Source organism: Lepidothrix coronata, unplaced genomic scaffold (assembly GCF_001604755.1).
Source record: "Lepidothrix coronata isolate B3197 unplaced genomic scaffold, Lepidothrix_coronata-1.0 Scaffold20, whole genome shotgun sequence".
Taxonomy (NCBI): Eukaryota; Metazoa; Chordata; class Aves; order Passeriformes; family Pipridae; genus Lepidothrix; species Lepidothrix coronata.
Window position 1 is genome coordinate 1,994,658 of NW_016690200.1, and position 14,373 is coordinate 2,009,030.

Below are 14,373 nucleotides of genomic sequence, written 5' to 3' on the forward strand. Positions count from 1 at the left end.
ATGTGTCCCTGCCAATTGTAGGGGGTTGGAACTTGGTGGTCTTTAAAATCCTTTCCAACACAAACCATTCTATAATTCTGTATCGCAGTTCTACAAGTATTTGTTCTGATCCACTATCCTTGAGCTTCATTAATGTGTTATGGGTGTGAAAGAGTCAGCTTTTAATTCAGTACTGAGGCTTCTATTTTATTTCATCTGGAGCATTGAACATCTCACTAGCTGTGGAGTTGCTTCACTACTCAGGATATGTTTGCATGGTGACAGTGGAAAGGTGGAATATTAGTGGCACCAAACAGTTGCCTTCATGTAACCAATGTTTGATGCTGTTGCTTTAAACTAGGCTGTTAATTATCCAACATGCCTGTGTCACAGGTAGGTGCACTGCTGAGCAAGGAAGGTGAGGCAGAGTATTTAGTTTTTGCTTCATGAATCTAATAACATATTTCAAGGTGTACCACCATTTCCATTTTTGAGGACTTCTATTAAACATGCTTCTCCAGTTAAGTATCTGTTAAATTGGAATTTGAAGCATTTAAGCTACTTCTCTCTCTGGCCTCAGATTTATTCCGCTCCAACACCTGAGATGCAGAAGTGAGTTTATCCAAATGATTACAGGTATTTGGATTGTTTATACTAAATTCCTCCATCTTTCTCTTGCTGAAACTATGAAAATTACTAAGTCACAGAAATTAGAGGTGCTAAAAAGAAGATAACACTCTTTAGTGGGTAAAAAATACTTCTTTCCTTACAAGCTTGATTAGGTTAGAATGTGGGAAGAGATAAGTTAGAGTGAAATACCCCATCATGTTCTCTAAAACACTGTGCTCTACAATAGCTGTAACTCTACTTTCCATCATTGATATGCTTTAGCTTTGTCTTTGCCAAAGTTTATAATAGACACTGCATATCCATTGTGCTCTTGCAAAGGGGAAGATCTTTGTATGTCTCAAGTCTGCTACTACAGAAGTGTTTGAATCCTGAATACATCCAAAGCTGGGGTTTATTTTGCCATTTCTTCTTTCTTCTCATGTTTGACATAGTTGTGATAAGATTTTCAACAGTTGAGGCAGACCATCAGCTTTCTACTTTCAGTTTAAAATTTTAGCTTTTTGAGGTAGAATTAATAAATTTTTGATATAAACCTAGTTCCTAATTAAACTTTTTAGAAAATGCTTATGGCTAGCAGGATATAAAATTAAACTTTTTTTCTATACAGAATTACAAACTGAGTTTGTAATTCTAATTTGCCGTACACTTCTAGTCAGATGCAAGTTTGATGTGTGTATTTAAATTCTAGGAAACAGTGAACCGTCTGTGAGTGATTCTGAGTGAAAAGTTACTCTAGAAAAACATGCCTAAATTTTGCTCTCTTCAAGTCAGTGTTATTTTTATGCACTTGCCAGTGTTGTATTGTCACTGTGGGTGGGTAGTGGGAAGCAGGCAGTCATGCTGCAGGGTTTTATTATTTCTGGCTGGGAAAGGTGCCCATTTGCCACAATGGCTTCTTCAGTTTTTCACGCCTCCTCTTCCCAGTTTCAAGCCTTTCAACACAGTGCTGCTTGTGTGCAGGTTGAGCTGTGCACTTTGCAGAAAGCTGCCCTTGCAGCTCAGGCACACGGTGCCTTGTGTGAATGGGTACATGTTTGGACCTAGTCCAGCTCACTAAACTGCTGCACAGGTAGGCAGCTCCTCTTCAGCAGTACCAGGGAAGGGGTTTTCAGGCAGTTGCCTTTGCAAAAATATTGTGGAATTACATAGGGAAACAAGTTTTCCGAAAGAAACAAGGTGGAGGAACATCAGGGTTTTCTTACACACAGAGGGCTGTAGCCTCTCCTAAACAATTCCTTCTCCCTCTGAAAACAGTAATAAATCCAGATACCTTCCATTCTGCCAGAAACATTTGCCAGCATTCCACACCAGGGATTTTGTAAAGCTTGAACAAACCGTACACATGTTACACACCAAAGCTGGAATCCAAATGTCTCTGCTGATTCTGGAAGAACTGTGTCTGGGATGTCTTTTCACTGTGTTTGCAGAACCAGGCATCTGGAGTGTGCTGTGACACTGAGTAAGCCAGAGCTGTTAGTGCCATTCGAGTACTGCAGGAGCCAGGGAAGAAGCAGCAGGAGCAGTTAGGACAGGACTGGAAGAGAGGGAGGATGTTGACAACTTGTGCCTGGAAGGAGTCAGTGCATTATGAATTTTTGGTATCAAAAGGTTCAGGAAAACAAGTTTGGAGCCAAGCTACAGTAAGCAAGTGGCAAGCAAGGCACAGCAAATAGTGGGTCTTCTGAGCTCTTTTCAGTGTCAGTTAAAACTCGACAACAGAAGTTGTGAGATTAAGTTCAGGTAAAGCTTCTGTGTTTGTGGAGCAGGTAAGTACTGTAAAGGTAATGCTTCAGCCTCTCAGAACATCTCGGCAGCAAGTAGTGGGAAAGCTTAATTATTCCTCTTCACAGAAAAAATTTATGACTTGAAAGAGAACATTTTATCACCACCTTGCAGTCTCTCCTTCCCTTTCCCCCTGCCTTTATATTGCTCACAGGGTAGAATTCTTCTCATCTTGTTTTTGGGTGCCTGCACTAAGATGAAACACACCCTGTAAATGCTGAAGTAAACTTATCTCAGATGCTGACATTTCAGTTTAATGAGATAAAATTCATCCAGAATTTATTGCTTACTATAGGGTATGGCTGAGCACAGCAGTTTTTGTTTATGGTACCAGGAGCACACTCTCATGTCCTGTTCTTCTGTGTTGTGCAGGATCTGGGTTCCCCAACAATAGAAGAACAAGTTGATCAGCCTACAATAGACGATGAGACTGTGCTGATTGTTCCTTCTTCCCATGGTTTTATCCAGGCAGCGGATGATATTGATAGTGAATCAGTCTTGCCCCTGACAACTCTGACAGGTATGACAGTCCCTGTCATTAAAGCAGTATATAGCACTTCTGAGTCTCTGCAGACAACATTTGCTTTCTCTTAAATAATTTTCCATGTCATTGCCATGAAATTTTAAGGTGAGTCGGTCCCATGTGACCTTGTGGGAAAAGCATTAAAACAGCAGGTGCTTCATTGCTTGCTGAGCTGTTCCCATCACCCTTGAGCCTTGAACTGGTACACAGAGGATGGTAACTCTGTAGTGTGCATTTCTTCATGCCTGGTACTGGAACGAAATTTGTTTGTCTTTTTTGAGAGAAGACCAGAGGCATCAGCAATGCACTTGATGCCTCTCATCGTGAGGGGCTGAGCTGTTTGTGTGTTGGCACAGCACTTACCTGGAAGGATGTGCTAGATTGTGCTACACTTCCCAATGCCAAGAGTCATCTCAGACTTGGAAGCAGCACAGATTTATTCTCACACTGCAGCATGTAACAAGTACTGCCTTCCAGAGGACAGATCTCCTTGCAGAGCCATCAGAGGGTCAGCACTAGGCCTGATAGTGTAATATCTCATGAATCCAAAAGTGAGTCGTGCTGATTGCATCCATATTAGTCATCTCTTACCTTCTCAAAACCCACCTGGACGTGATCCTGGGAAACGTACTCCAGCTCAACCAACTTCAGCAAAGAGTTGTACTAGATGATCTCCAGAGGTCCCTTCCAGTCCCAATCATTCTGTGATTCTGTGAAACTAGAAATTACAAACTGCCTGTTTGAGCAATATCACTTAAAATTGGTTAAAATTCCAGACTGGGTTTCTGCCTCTTAAGTGTGTATTTTATATCTTGTTATAATGGCACAGTATTAGTAGTTCTAATGTACTTTGTCTCTTGACAGATCCTATCCTACAGCATCATGGAGATGGGTCACACATTATTGGCTCATCACTGGGCAGTCCTGACTCAGAAGACTCAAAGGATGTTGAGGATTTAGTGAGCTGTCACTGAGAAGCAGTAACCGTGTCCATTTTCTATCGACCACGTTTGCATTGTGAAATTAGTTACAACTCTGTGCCACATCTCCAAAGAAAGCAGTCACAGTCTGTCTCTTTAAACAGAAACTTCCAGTTTGAAATGACTATGGTGCACTTTCTCTGTTCAGGCTGTTTTACCTCATCTGTGAAGGGTGACTGAGCAGCCAGCCGAGGCCTGAGGTGCCACATCTCAGCCAGGGTGTTCAGTGTTCTGAGGAGCCTCTGTTGCAGTGCTCACTGCCAGGACCCATCCAGACAGTTCTGATCTGACTTGATACTGGTGTGCTGAACTGCACATCTGGAAAACTGCACAGAAGTCAAGGATTGTGGACTGTAGCCTCTTAGTGCCACAGCAAGAATTAGTTTGCACAGGTTTCATGAAGAATGGGTGAGGATTTCTGCACTTACTGACTCTTGTAATACATGGAGTTACTGTTACATTTCAGGAAGGAATGAGTTCCATCAAAGACTTCAGGGAGCATGGGCAGCATCGTGAAGAAATGGTGTGTATTCCCATCTCATCTGACTCGTTCGTATGTCTGTGGCATTGGAGGAAGACACAGAAGCTTATGGGACTTGCCTGGTCTGCTTGTTCCTGAGGAGTCTGTTGCTGGCAACGGACAGAGCTCGGAAAGATCAGTTGTGGAAAGTCTTTATTTTCTTTTCTCTCATTGCTACAGCAAGCTGAATAAAAAGGGAAGGGCTATGAGAAAGGGAAGCTACTGGGACCCCCACAAGCTTGTAACTTCTTTGAGATTGTTGTGAGTAGGTTGGAACATTTGTCTCTCTCGCTGTTTACCTGACACTACCAGCCACCTCTCCAGAGGTGATTTCTGCAGCAAGTTAGTAGATGGGGAATGATGTGGAGGTGGCAGTCTTGGAGGAATAGCTCTTGTGAGAGTTTGGACATAGGGCCCCGAGGCAAATGAGGAAAATTAATTCCTACATCCAAGGGTTTGAAACAGACACTAGGCTGAGCAGCAGCCTGTTAGCTAGGAATCAAGAGAAAAAGCTATAGAAATTAAAGACTCTTTGTATAAATTATTTTATTTATTTCTGTAATTAGCTCTTCATAATCAAGAGTTGGTCTTTTTCAGTCTGTGGTTTTGTTAATGTGAAAATAAGTTGTAGTTTTAAATGGTTGCCTAGGGAACAGAAATAATTGTATATTCAGTTTCAGCAAAATAAAGAGTATTTGTCTTACTTGACTGTAAGATGCCATTTATTTATACTGCCACAGATCCTTTCAATGCTGCAGTTTATTTGTACAGTAATAAAAAAGTGCATTTTTTTTCCAAAATGAAAAAGCTTGTGCCATTCTGAAACATCAGTACAACTGGAATGTTCATTAAGCGCAACAGTAGCTCTTCAAAAAAAAGCGGAATGTCACGTCTTATGGCAATAATTTTCCCTAACAAGAGGGACATTACATATACATTTACATGAAAATCATGTACTGATTTATCCTTGCACAACCCACTTTGTTCCTCTCAGGCTGCTTGTTCTCACTTAAATGTCTCAAGTAGAGCTGAGAGCTGAGCTGAAAACATTCTGACACAGTAGCATCATTGCTGGGTTTTCCCAATGTCCATCATTTATCCACTTCATGGAAGTACAGGTTGGCACATATACATAACATGACAATAGAAAACAATATATAGTAAATTAGATTTCTAAATTTAGGTTCCAGGTCTCCTTGTCGATACCAGTAGATCTAGAAGAGAAAAGAGTTTGTATTACTTTAAAAAGCCAGGTACTTCTGCGGAGACTTTCCATGGTAACTGAACTGGCAACTTGTAGATCTGTTTTTTCCTGTAAAATAACCCAGCTTCTTCTGGCTAGAGAGAATGAGCGTGCGTTTGTCTGTGAAACTAGTTATGAAGACAGGGGTTGTCTGGTCAGCTTTGTTGAAGAGGGAGGGTGGGTGGGGTGTTAGCCAGGGATGTTGTAAAAAAAAATAAAGCTGGCTACACTACTCCCTGGTTGATGAGGACAAATATCAGGTTTGCCCTAACACAGTCTGTTCTGGGCAGAGTTGTGGCTACCAGCTGTAGAATCAGAAACTGGGACTGACCAGGCACTGCAGAGCAACTTCCCAGCTCACCCAGCATTGGGGCTCAGGGCCAGACCGCTCCAGGTCACAGCTGGAGGAAGGAGAATGCCCCAAATATAAAATGCTACAGCAGAAAGGAGGAGCTACGAATGTCCCTTCCTATGGAAGGGGGGCTGGACTAGATGGTGTTTGAAGGTCCCTTCCAACCCAAACCATTGTGTGATTCTATGAACCCTGACCTGCCAGGTCCCTTTGCCAATGCTTGGGACCAACTCTCTTGGAATTTTGCAGCTGTTGAGTAGAGAAACATCTGCTACTTGCTGTAGCTTCCTGCCCCTGTAACCCCTGTGCCTGAAAGGTCACTGACTTCTGCAAGTGCCTGGCTGGCCCCACCATTTCAAGCGAGTTCTGCAGCACAGTCCATCTCTGCATTCCCATCTCACTGCTCTGCTCCCTGGTTTCCTACTCTATCTCCACTGGCAGCTGCAAGTGGCACAGTCACAGAGGTGACAAGTCTTCCACCACAGCTGGGCTGCAGGAGTTGGCTCAGTTCACACGCTTGCACCATAGTAAATAACGAAACTGGTTACCACTCTCATTGTCAGCTTGTCTTATGGAGGCAGGAAAGCTTTTCTAGGAGAATGTAAAAAAGAAGGCAGCACCACGTAAAGAATGTTTTATTCAGAACTGTAGACTCAAAGGCTTGCATGGCAAATGTGGCGGTACTTACAAGAATGCCAGCAGAAATGCAACACAAGGAGATGCAGAAAGCAAAAAATACATTCACAGGTTTTGGAGGTAGTTGCGGGAAGACAAAAGCACTGATTAGAGTGACCTGTGGAGGAAAACAAAGATGAAGAGTTTGCTCTCGCCTGCTCTCAGAGCTGTGATGAGAAGAGGCTCACTTTGACGGCTGGGGCACCACAATGCTCACATTCCCCCCCCTGCACACCCCTCCCTCCTCTTTAACTCCCACCCCACGAGGAGCTGGAGGGAAATGCAAAATTCTGGAGGAGAATCTGTTTGGTACAACTGCACACTGAGATGGGTGGAAAACATTGATGAAAACTTTGCTACTCAGGCTTGTTGCCATCCTCCAAGTACTCATAAAGCCAGCAGGTACAGGGGTACATACTGCCCATGTAGGAGCATTCCTTCAGCCAAGCATTTCCCCAGCTGGCACCTTGGCTGTCCCTGTGGCCTCTCTGCACCTCAGCTCAAATGATGCTGCCGCCCACCAGGGACCACAGAACTGATGTTCTCCAGTCACAATAGCATTGGGTTTGTCTGTAAAGCTTGGGGAAAGCATAGCTCAAGAGAAAGGGACAAATTCTGGAAAGAATGTCATATAAGACATAATTAAAGGGAAGTTATAAACAGAAGGCAATAGAAGCAAACATGCTCTCCTGGGACATAAGCACTTTGTTGTCTCACCCAGCCTCGCGTTCAGCCAGGATGGACAATTTACCAAAGAACTTTTTATTGCACAGCCAACTCATAAAAATGCAAACTCTGGCCTGAAGATGGCCCAAAGAAAGGTATTCTCCTGTTGTCAAAGAGCTTCAAAAGACAGGTGTGTCCCAAAGTGACTACCTGGGCCCCAATTACAGCCTGTTCAGTCACGGGAAGTTTCACCACCTGTTTTGGGGAGGAACTCTGGTCCCTTGTCACTTAAGAAAAGCACTCAACATGGAGTGGAATGTGGGATACTTACTACAAGCAGCAAGGTTGTTAAGCCACCAACAACTAGATTGATGATTCTGTCCTGAAGAAAAGAGAAGACGGTTACATGCATGTATCCCTTGCCAAAAAAAAACCCCAAAACATCACAACCAAAAAAAAAAAACAAACCACCTGAAACATACCATTAACCAACAACACTGAGAGCATCACCCAGGACCCATGTTATCCCCAGCACAACACTGAGGCTCCCTGGTCAGATCTGTCTGCCACATAGGAAAGTTTCCCGCCCTCCAGTTCCACGGACCCCAAGGAGGTTGTACTGGCCAAGGCCTTGTGCAGCAGGTTGGCTTGTTTGCAAATGGTTTCCTCGCTATGTCCAAATCTATTACAGTTGTGCAAATCATTTTAAAGGGGTTTTTTTTCAAAGTGGGAGTGCACAGATGGAGGGTGTCAGAAAAAGCTTGTTTTAGCCTCGCTGCCTGAGAATTAATAGCTCGATAGTGTCTTAGGTGGGAATTTGTGGGCTGCTGGCAAGGGGGTGAAGTGTTGCCTGCACCCCAAACGTTCCACCCTAACACCAGCAGACCTGAGCACACTGCACAGTGGCTCTGCTTGGATGGACAGATAACCCACACACAAATTTCCTTCTGCAGCATCTCATCAGGATAAAACAATTGGCTGGGAAGACACAACCTTTTTGCACCTAGGAAGAGGTGTCATCATCACAGTCCCACCCCAATGGCATCAGGGCAGGGACTAGCTGTTACACTGGGCTGCATGAGCACCCAGGGCAGGACCCCATACTGATGCACTTACTGGAGTGAAAAAACAACTTGAAGGAAAAGGGAGAACATTCCCATCCCTGCTGGGACACCTGTCTCCTCCCTGTCTTCATGGTGCTGCTCTGAGTATAAATATCTATTCCCACACGCGGACTGGGTTGTGCACAGTCAGCTGTAACACCCCAGATGGCTGACTCCCCAAATCAAAGGCTAGAAGAACAGCTACAGCAGTAAAGATGTGCAGAGAGAAAGCTCCCCGAACTTCAGTTAATTACACTGAGAGTCATTGAATAGCTATGGTGAAAGTGAGAAAAGAGTTTGAGCAGTGAAAGCATCTTGCCCAAGACACCCCAGCCACCAAGCGGGGCAACACGGGTTTCCCTCCACTTGGTGTTGCACCCTTCTTCCCTCCTAGAATTTGGATTTGGAGAGGGAAAAGCCCCAGATCATGAAGAAGTAGCACTGGCAGCAGCAGGGCATGAGGAGAAAAGCAGAACAAAGAGTAGGAGGCAGAGAGCAAATCCTGCTCTGGTGGGAGACCACCAGCCCTCACCTAAGACTTTGTGGAGCTCAGGCTCGGGTGGTTCAGACACAGGGGGATGCTGTGCCCTGGTTATGTTCACCCCCCAAGAGAAAGGGCCACAGCAAGCAGACTCTTTGAAACCTCTTCTATTAGTCTCCCATGGGAGCACCTCCATCAAAGGGAATTGAATAGGAAATTGTCATCAACATCTCCTGCCAGTCAGGCACAAACCCTTTCTCAACAGCGCTTCCACGCACGGGATCATCAATACAACAGCAGCCTCTGGGAGCCATCTATGAGGTACCCACCACTGACCCCAAAAAAGGAGCCAAGAGAAATAACTCCAGGCAAATAACAGAAGCAACAGCACAAAATGCAAGCACAAAATGCTCCATGAAAGCAAATCATGACATCTGAGCTGGACTCTTTCACCTAAGCTAAAATAAATTCATTAAAGCTAACTTTAATTTAGATGGTATATGGAAGGGTCCTTACCCCCAGAAGCCACTCTGATACCAGGAGAAGACGGTGTTTTTGCTCTGCCCTTGCCCCGCAGACCCACCCATTTTGCCAGGACTGAGACTGGTCTGACGGGAGAAAACAAGGGGGTCAGACTTGGCAGTGACCACAGAGCATTTTCCTCTGTTTCATGGAGTGTGGGAAAGAGCATCCCCCAGTAGAGGGACCTCTCCTCTGACACTGTTGAGGGATGGATATCCCAGCAACAGCTGAATCAGGTGCAGATGCCAGCAGTGGAGCAGCTTTGCCACGTGGCATCTGGTCCCTGTGGGTCAGGGCATCCCCTTCCCGGTGCTTAAACCCGCAGTCACTCAAATTTTCCAAATGCGCTGCCGGCAGAAGAAGGTATTTCAGGATCCAGGGATTAGAGACACTGATCCTGAAATCCTGGGCTTGGCAAAGCAGTCTGAAGGCTGTGTTCCCCAGGGCCTGCTGACACTTCAGCCCCAGGCAGCTTAGCACAGCAAAAAGGTTAAAAATACTCAAGCAGAGGCCAAGACGGCTAAAGGGATTGGAGATGACGGAGCCTTTCACCTCCACACCACGTCCGAGTGCACAGCCCAGCCCAGGCAGACATTCATGGATCCTGGGCACACAGAAATGGGCTGTGACGAGCCATGTCTCCTACATGCCATATCACCCAGCTGGCACAGCCAGCTCTCACAATCAGCACAGCTGATTCAGGGAGGATTTTTCTCCAACATCACCGAATTACAATAGCTGCTAGAGAAAAAGACAAAAAAAAAATGCAGCATGCACAGCAAAACAGCTGCTGGAGGTCACCCTGCACATGGGCACCAACTTCTGCTACACCCCAGCAGTGCATCAATGGGGGTTCCCATTCAGCAGCCATAGTGAGCTGTTGGCCAGACAGGAGATGAATTCCATGTTTCAGTGTTGCACAAGATGCATTTTGAAATGGGAGGGTTGATGCCCTCTCCTCCTACTCTGTGGAGGGTGTTGCAGGTGCTGGAGGCACCAGACTTGTCCCAAGGAGCTGCTGCAGTGCAGAGGTGTCCCTCTACCTGCCTCTGGGAAAGGGAGACAAGGTCGGGAAGTGTCAAGTCCTTGCAAAGCAGGAGGGCACAATCCAGGATCCTTTGGGATCTGAGTAAAGGTTACTTGGAGCAACAGGAAAACTGAAGCAGGACTGAGGGTGTAGCCTCCCCACTGCACCTGCTGCACGGGCTTTGACAGAGCAACAGCTTTGCTCTTTGTCCTGTTCCAGCTCAGCACTTTGCAAGATAGCAACTTGTGGGCTGAGCCCATGGGGATCCTGGCAGAGGCTTGGCCAGGACAGAGGAACACGCTGGTCCCCCAGAGGGTGGATACCTGGTGCCATCTCTGCAGGAATGACAAAAAGGCCATTTTTATGTCTTACATCAGCAAGTCCAGATGGTCAGCAGCTATCACAGCCTGTTGCAGCCATAGGGGATCCCTGAACCTAGTGCCAGCCCAAACCTCATGGCATCGCAGGCAATACAGGCTGTATACAGAAGAGCTGTGCCCAGGGCCACGCTGGCCAACCCACCCCCTGCAAGACATGGGGACATGCTGGTGTGTCCTCGAAGGCTCCTCATTCCCATTTTGGGCTGCTCAGCCTCTCTAGTGCTTTTTGCTTTCAACCCACAGCAGTTAACCCTTTTGCACTTACATTTAAATGCTTCTGTCATGGAGGAACCCAACTTTCAACTTCTTTCCCAAGAAGTCCTGCACCTGTGACACTCAGTCTCATCTTTACCACTGCACTGCTGTGCCTTTGCTTTGTGTCATCTCATACCCACTCGCTGCCAGTGCTGCATCCCTGGTAACCACAGCTGAATTCACAGCATTCCCTCTTCCCACCAGCAACTTCTCTGGGACCATCTTGCCCCCAGTCTCCTCTCAGCAGCCAGCACAAGAGAGCGAGCTTGGCAGGAGCAGCTGGAGCATGGCAGGGGAAGGAGGCTGGTGCTGCAGCCAAACTCTCCCATCCCCACAGGGGTTTAGCCTCAAAGTCACTAGCTTGGAGACCAGGAAAGCGTAAGAAGGCAAAAAGAGGGCATCTCCATCTCTACATCCATTTCCAACTGCTGGCAAGGGTGCAAGACCCCTAATTTGGGGTGCAGGGCTTCCTGGGGTACAAGCATTGCCCTGCCTCTCCCTGTGGCCTCATGCCCAGCCCCAGCAGAGGGTCCCACTTTGCCAGGACAGCCATCGCTTGCAGAGACCCAAAAGCAGAGCTGGGGCACGGGCAGATGCACTTCTCCCAGCAGACCTGCTCCCATTCTAAGGCAAAGTTTAGCTTTTCCATTTCTGAAGCGGAACGTTTCCAGCTCTGGACCTCACCAGCGTCTGTCTCTAGGCAACCCCAGTGAATCACGGAGGAAACGACCCCGGGCCAGCACAGTGATCCCTTGTCTGTTGGACACGGGCTCAGCAGTGAGAGACCATTGGCTGCCGCTGGGCCCACACAACAGGTTCCAAAAACAGCCACAGGAGATGGGCCGGGGGTGATGTGTAGGATACGGGATCCCCATTTGAGCACAGGAACTGGAATTAGCATCCCATATTTATTATTTACTGCTCTCCTTTGCAAGCAGAGGCACAGCTGGAGAAAGACAGGGATCAGGGACTTAAGGCGTGACCTGGGCTCAGATGTTGGGGGATTGCCTCCTCCGATGGCACATTCCGGTCCCCAGAAGTGCCCATCCCTGGAAGCTTCTCAAAATCCCAGACCAAGGACAGCCAACAGGTCCCCAGCACAGGGCACTGCTCCAACAGAAGTACTCTTAACCTCCAGCACTCCCCATTCAGGGCTGAAATCCACTGCTGGGGACAACCTGTCCCCCTCACTTCATCTTCTCGGGGTCCTGCCTGTCCTCTTATCCCACATCAACCTATTTTCGTCCGAAAATTTGGCTCGTATCACTTTATTTATATTTTTATTAAACACTATCATTTTAGCAGCAGTTCCAAGTACTTAGGGAGGAAGGGGGTGGGGGAATGATGCGTTTGATACAGTTGTCAATAACCCTGCACAGTTTCAGCCTGCGCCCCCCAAACATACACACACACACACACACACATACACACGTTGCTGGGTAACCTCTCCTTACAGGGAACAAACCCTAAGTCACAAACCCATGTCACCCCACTGGACACAGATGCACACCACCAAGTATGATTCCCGAGGGATCCCGATGCCAGGCAGTGCCTGAGGAGCCCCCTCCCCTGCGCAGCCCCCCACACAGCACTGACCCGCAGCAGCGCCGAGAGCCGCCCGGCCGAGCGGCTTACGGGGGATTGACACCTGAAGAGTCGGTGCTGCCACACGTCAGCCACCGCCAAGGAGAGACACCGCAGTCTCCTCCATCCCGGGAGAAAAATAAATTACCGCGAGGGCACCAAACGCGGCCCCCCAGCCCCATCCCCAGCAAAGACCCCCAAAATCGGGCGAGAGGCAGCCCGGGGTGCTGCGGCCCCAAAGCCCCGGCTTGGGGGGCTGCAGGGACACTTGCACCCGGATGGGACGCAGGGGCTGCGTGACCCCCTGACTGCACCCACACCCTTTCCCAGCCCCGCTCCAGGGGTCCCCCCGGCCCTGGGACTCTCTGCACCTCGAGCCCCAATTCCCCAGGAAGTTGGGGGGATGTTGGTTTTGAGGGGTTTATTTGAAAGTTTATTGTTTGGGGGGGAGACGGTTGTTTTGGGAGTTTTTTATTTGGGGAAGGGGTCTTGCTGGAGGGGGGATTGGAAATAGTTCTGGGGATGTGGTTTGGGTTTTTTTGAATTTGAGGGCTGTTTGTCTAGGCTGGTTTTGATGGATTATTTTTGGTTCGGGGCACTGATCAGGAGGGGGTTGTTTTGGTTTTATTTCAGGATGGTTTTTTTTATTATTATTATAATTCTGCCAATTTGCAGCATTTCCTTCTTTTGGAATTTAGGGGGTGCTCCTTTTACATTTTGCCATCGAGGTGCAGCTTTCTGATTTTCGATGGTGGTTTGGGTGGGGGGGAGACCAAATTTGTTATTTTACAGGGGTGTTTTTTAATTTGTTTGCAGGATTTGGGCAGGTTCCTCACTCGGGCCGGCTGCGGTTCTCCGGGAACCGTGGCGGGGTGCGAGAGGAGGGGGCTGCCGCTGTCAGGGAGGAAGTTCCTCATTACCGGGGGGCATTTACACCGGGTGGGGGGTGGCGGACACACTACGGGACTTCCCGCTGCGTTTTCCTCGCTGCGGTTTGTTCCGCGAAGGGGAGGGGAGAGGCGGCGGTGGCGGCGTGTCCCCGCCGGGGCTGTGAGCGCTGTGCCTTACCCTTGCCGAGGTCTCCCCGAAGAGCGGGCGGTGGTCGGCGCCGCCGGTGCCGTACCCGCGGGCGGGGAATCCCTCCATGGCGCGGGGGGCGCAGCGCCGGCGGCCGCGGGGGGGCGCGCGCTCGTCCCGCTCATCCCGCGCCTTCCTCCTCCTCCTCCTCCTCCTCCTCCCGCCCCCTCCCCGCGGCCCCTCCGCGCCCGCTCCGCGCCCCGCGCGCGCCCGGGCGGGGACACGCCCATCCCACGGACACGCCCCCGCCGGAGGGACCCGGGATTGGAGGAGGGGGAGGGAACCGGGGATGGAGGGAGTTGGGGAAGGGGCCCCGGCTCCGCGGGAACTCCGCGGATGCGGAGGGGGCGGGGTCAGCGCTCTGCTGCGGACTGTGTCCGTTTGTTGTTCGACAAAAGTTGCGGTATCTGAGCAAATCTCGTTGTTGGTCATGATATGGTGCCCTGGAGAACTGAGCTTCATTTCATTTCATTTAATTTCATTTCATTTCAATTCAATTCAATTCAATTCAATTAATTTTATTTCATTCGATTTAATTTAATTTCATTTTGATTTTATTTCATTTTATTTTATTTTGTTTTATTTAATTTCATT

General features: G+C 48.0%; 2 protein-coding genes across 2 annotated transcripts in view; one reads left to right on the plus strand and one right to left on the minus strand.

Annotated features, from left to right (window-relative positions):
* Positions 1–5,120, plus strand: part of DMTF1 (cyclin D binding myb like transcription factor 1) — a 29,394-nt gene extending 24,274 nt beyond the window's left edge. Inside the window, exons 16-17 of the mRNA XM_017807807.1 lie at positions 2,764–2,911; positions 3,779–5,120. Coding sequence (XP_017663296.1) covers positions 2,764–2,911; positions 3,779–3,888 — 258 coding nt within the window. The 3' untranslated portion in view covers positions 3,889–5,120. The remainder of the gene's footprint in view (positions 1–2,763; positions 2,912–3,778) is intronic.
* Position 5,121: 1 nt separating this feature from the next.
* TMEM243 (transmembrane protein 243) lies at positions 5,122–13,868 on the minus strand. The gene is made up of 4 exons (XM_017807808.1): positions 13,771–13,868; positions 7,682–7,732; positions 6,698–6,802; positions 5,122–5,628 (listed from the first exon to the last, which is right to left on the minus strand). The coding sequence occupies exons 1-4, from the start codon at positions 13,846–13,848 to the stop codon at positions 5,506–5,508; spliced, it is 357 nt and encodes a 118-aa protein (XP_017663297.1). The 5' UTR covers positions 13,849–13,868; the 3' UTR covers positions 5,122–5,505.
* Between the last annotated feature and the right edge of the window lie 505 nt (positions 13,869–14,373).